The 4,490-nt window shown below is 42.6% G+C and overlaps 1 protein-coding gene across 1 annotated transcript in view; it reads left to right on the forward strand.

Annotated features, from left to right (window-relative positions):
- Positions 1-223: 223 nt before the first annotated feature.
- Positions 224-4,490, forward strand: part of LOC104929211 (uncharacterized) — a 5,483-nt gene continuing 1,216 nt past the window's right edge. The window contains exons 1-4 of the mRNA XM_027289457.1: positions 224-1,041; positions 1,290-1,358; positions 2,612-2,716; positions 2,983-3,127. Coding sequence (XP_027145258.1) covers positions 948-1,041; positions 1,290-1,358; positions 2,612-2,716; positions 2,983-3,127 — 413 coding nt within the window. The 5' untranslated portion in view covers positions 224-947. The remainder of the gene's footprint in view (positions 1,042-1,289; positions 1,359-2,611; positions 2,717-2,982; positions 3,128-4,490) is intronic.

The raw sequence follows: 4,490 nt of genomic DNA on the forward strand, positions 1-4,490 counted from the left end.
GGATATGGAACGTCATAAGAATAGATAACTGAAATATTTAGTGTAAGAACTCATTGTCACTCATTCAAAAACAGCCTCGCGAACCTGAACATATCACGTGGTCGCAGCACATCCTTAATTTGCTTTTGTGAATTCCAAAAATGTCCCTAAACGTCTCTCAACGTGCAGCAAACCCCCGAATACCACAACAGCTTCCTGTCTCCGCGAGCTGAGGTGTAGACAGAAGCCAACAAAGACATCCTGCACGCTGAAAACGACAAACCAGAGACGTAGCTGCTTTTAACACTTAGTAGTCCCACGCAGACTCCAGAATAAATAAAAAAACATAAAGTGCAGGAAGCACGTTGGGTATTTTGTGTCTGCATCATTACCGCTCGCTGCACACACCTTGTGCTAACATGACGGAGCAGCCTGCGAGCCAACAGGGATGTTGTTTATGTGTTTCAGGAGCTTTGCCAATCTTTCGTGCTGCACCGGCTTCCTGATTGCAGTCCTGTCTCGGTCTGGACAGACGCCGTCCCGGCCGCTAAATGGAGGAGGAAATCCTTTAAGAGCGTTTGGAGGAAGAGCAGGAAAACAGGCCATGCTGTCGCCTTTGACCATATCACCACCGACATCGCAGGCCGGCCCTGCTCCAATTAGGAGGCGAATCGCTGTCGTATTACGTGTTATCATGTGTTTATGTTAGTCGGACATACCAGCTCTTTCTTATTTACTCCTTACAGATGGAATCATCTTCAACTAGAGAAGAAGAAGAAGGAGGACAGGGGCCTCTAATTCATCATTCATGTGTTTATCTGACACATTTTAGCATCACCGGAACATAAACCCACACATATGAATGCACACACACACACACACACACACACACACACACACACACACACAGATAAAGAGGGTTGGGCTTTTCCCTTAACCCACTCAGCTCTCAGACCTTCAGCTTTTTAATGGCACCTCAGGTCAGCGACCAGCCTCGAAAGTTACAGCTGATCCCTTCATCCACCATGATCCTGTACCTGCTCTTCCCCGCTCTGCTCCTCGGTATGTATCCGACTTCACACATGTTTCATTTCACATGTGGGTTTTTAAGTTTGCGGTGTTTTAATCTCTCAGTGTTTCCTGTTTTCTGCATATTTCCATGTGTGTGTGTGTGTGTCCATTGCTTCCCCCCCGTGTGTGTGTAGGGTTGATGAAGGAAAAAATGTGGAGGCAGCAAACAAAAGGCTGGTGTCAGAGTGTTCGGTTAACATGTTGGATGTTAAACAGCTTTGTTGAATGTGTGTCCTCAGGTATTGTGGAATCACAAACAGCCAACGTGACAGGAGCAGTGATGAGCAAAGGGAACCAAACATTCAACGGTAAGGCTCATCTTCATGTTTTCAGTATGAGTAGCAACTAATGATGATATCTGTTGTCAATCTGATGAGCCCACAGTGACGTCTTTAAATCGTCATTAGGTTGAAACCAGTGACAACCAGTTCAGCTGATTTTACATTCACCAATTACAAAAACTCAATCAGCTAAAAGTTTTGTAAAGGTTCGACAGTTTACTGCGTCACATATGCAGACGTGCGGATTCGTGAGAAAGGCGGCGCTGGTTAGCTCAAAAAGTCTCTAATTATTCTAACAAAATTAGTATTTTTCTGGCCATTTTAATTCAAATATGCGCTGCTTTCCTGTCCTGAATAATTAATAAGAATGCACTGAAATGAACTTAAGGCAAATGTTGTAAATAAGTGATCATAACAGTTCCTACTTCACTAGAAATTCTACAGATCCTACCGTGGATTACTAAACTACCGGTGCCAGTTTCAGTTTCCATGTAAACAAACCAACATGGCAACTTCTGCAACCGAACTAGCTGCTGAATGATCGGCTGTTTGCCGATATGAGATATGATAGGCCGCCCGTCTGTTAGCTCATTGGCTGTTCGTGTGTTTCTGCCGGCAAGAACGAACTCCATGAAGACAGCTCCGCTTCCATAGAAACTCACTTCAAAACAAACAAGCTGAAGTTCTGTCTCGGCTTACAGTCACGAACACGAGACGACACAGTCACCGTGGCAGAAGCACCGGGCCGAGCGCAGAGTCTGCCGCGACGTCGTCGTCACTGATTTTACTCAAAAAAACAAACTTGTTGTTTGAAACTTGTTTCAGTCTAATTCTTACTTCAGCAGTATTATGTTTATCATGCACCACACAACATTAGAAGTAACTAAGTATTATATATATTCAGTATTTATACATTGCAGTTTATAAAATAAGGCTGCAGTATCGTGGTTAATCATTTTGGTATCGTGACAACTCTACTCATAATTATTAAAAACAAACTCTAACATAGGTAGGCAGAGATTTCCGCTCGACATGTTATCTCTAGCATGTTGATACTCGCTACATTACATGTTGTAAACGTAACGTGGATTCATCATTTGCTGCAGAAAGAGACTCGATTGCGAGAGCTACCTCAGACAGTCTGACCGGTCTGCACCATGAAGGGACATCTCATGTGTCTCTATGTATGGGAAAGTGTGATTTTGATAAGAGAATGCGGTCATCGTTTAGATTTGACATCATATATTAGTCGAATAAAATGTTTATTTTAATGTCTGTAGGCAGAATGAATCCCGGCAATGTGACGTCCAGCGTGAACCAGGATAGCATGAGTCAAATTGAAGATGAACTCGAAAGCAACCGAACTGTTATCACAGATGATGATGGTGAGTTGTTTTTTTTCACTTATCCTGCAGAAGAACAGGAAACCATTGTCCTTATCTGTGCTTTTAAATTTCCTGTCCCTACTCGACAGCTTTACACACGAACCAAACACTCAGTTTCACTTTCAAGAAGTGCTACTCGGTTCCTGAGTGTGCTCAAAACTTTTATGAAATCCATCCACATCACACAGGAAGACAATCTGAATAATGTAATCTAATATTAATATCTGTGTGTCCCTGTTGGTTTGTGTGTGTTTCTCACTCTGTAGAGGATTTTCAGGACTGGGGATTCACAGCCCACTGTCAAGAGGACACGCTGGTACAGTACATTGACGCCCTTTGTCGAGACAAGTTTATCATAGAAATGCAGTCAGTCAGCACAGAAAACTGGTGCATCCTGGAAAATATCATCAGGTAAGGCATGCCGAGTTTAGGCCCGCAGCTAACAAACATGTTCATCACTGTTTCCCAAAGCCCAAAGAAAACTTTGACATTCTTTCCTTTAAAAAATGACTCAAAACAATTAATTAACAAAAGAGTTGGCGACTAATCAATCATTGTTTTATCTAAAACTTGTTTTTCTGTGGATCTACTTTTGATCAATTCTTTGATGAAGTTAGTTTTCTTCTTTAAGAAGTTTAAATATAAATTGTTATTGTTATCATCATCATAACTAGCTGTAGAAATGAATGATTACCACTGAGGGAATTTTCCAGCGTTTTGCCTCAGTTTCGTTATTAACGAAGGTGATTTCAAGAGTATGAGTAAGTCAGTTCTTGATTTTTTTAAAAACAGGACAGGACAACATGGTTCGTCTTCTATTAACTGTGACTGCAGCAGGTTATTCACAGCTTTTAGAAGGTTAAGAGGTGAATCTAGGTCATTAGTGCCACAGGAACCAGACCGGGCCTACCTGTTCTTTCAGAGGGTTCATGTAGAAATAATAATAATGGTGGATTTAAACCACACAACTTTCAGTCAGGATGTTTTGCCCCCATTTAAAACATCTGGCAGTAACAGGTGTCCGTCCTCATCCAGATAGTGTAGATCCAGATCGCACATCTACGTTCTACATCTAATGATCAGTCAGTCCACAGATTAATCATGTTTCAAAGACTTCAGCCACTGACATCTTATAGACAAGTTGAACATAAATCGACAGATTAATCGATCAGTAAAGACAGAACAGTAAAAAAACGTCCATTTAAATATGCACGTGTCAAACACATGACTTACAGGCGGTTAAATATACGGACAGTGCACGAACAAACAGCCTGTAACGCCACCCGGTGGTGGATGAAAGTTGCATGAAAGTTCATGCAACAGTGACACAGACACACAGAGACAGAGACAGACAAACAGAGACACAGACACAGACAGACACAGAGACAGACACAGAGACAGACACACAGAGACAGACACACAGAGACAGACACAGAGACAGACACAGAGACACAGACAAACTGAGACAGACACACAGAGACAAACAGAGTCAGACACACAGAGACAGACACACAGAGACACAGAGACAGACAAACAGAGACAGACACACAGAGACAGACACACAGACAAACGGAGACAGACACACAGAGACAGACAAACTGAGACACAGACACACAGAGACAGACACACAGAGACTGAGACACCTGTTGACAGACCTTCTCCTCCATCCTGTCCACCTGCTTGGCTACAGTCGACCCTGGCAGCTCCGTTTGACCCATGAAGTCTGGATATGGTCTGTCTCCTTGTCTCTGTCTTCTTGTCTCTGTCTTCTTGT

The sequence above is a fragment of the Larimichthys crocea genome, chromosome XVI (genome assembly GCF_000972845.2).
Source record: "Larimichthys crocea isolate SSNF chromosome XVI, L_crocea_2.0, whole genome shotgun sequence".
Taxonomy (NCBI): Eukaryota; Metazoa; Chordata; class Actinopteri; family Sciaenidae; genus Larimichthys; species Larimichthys crocea.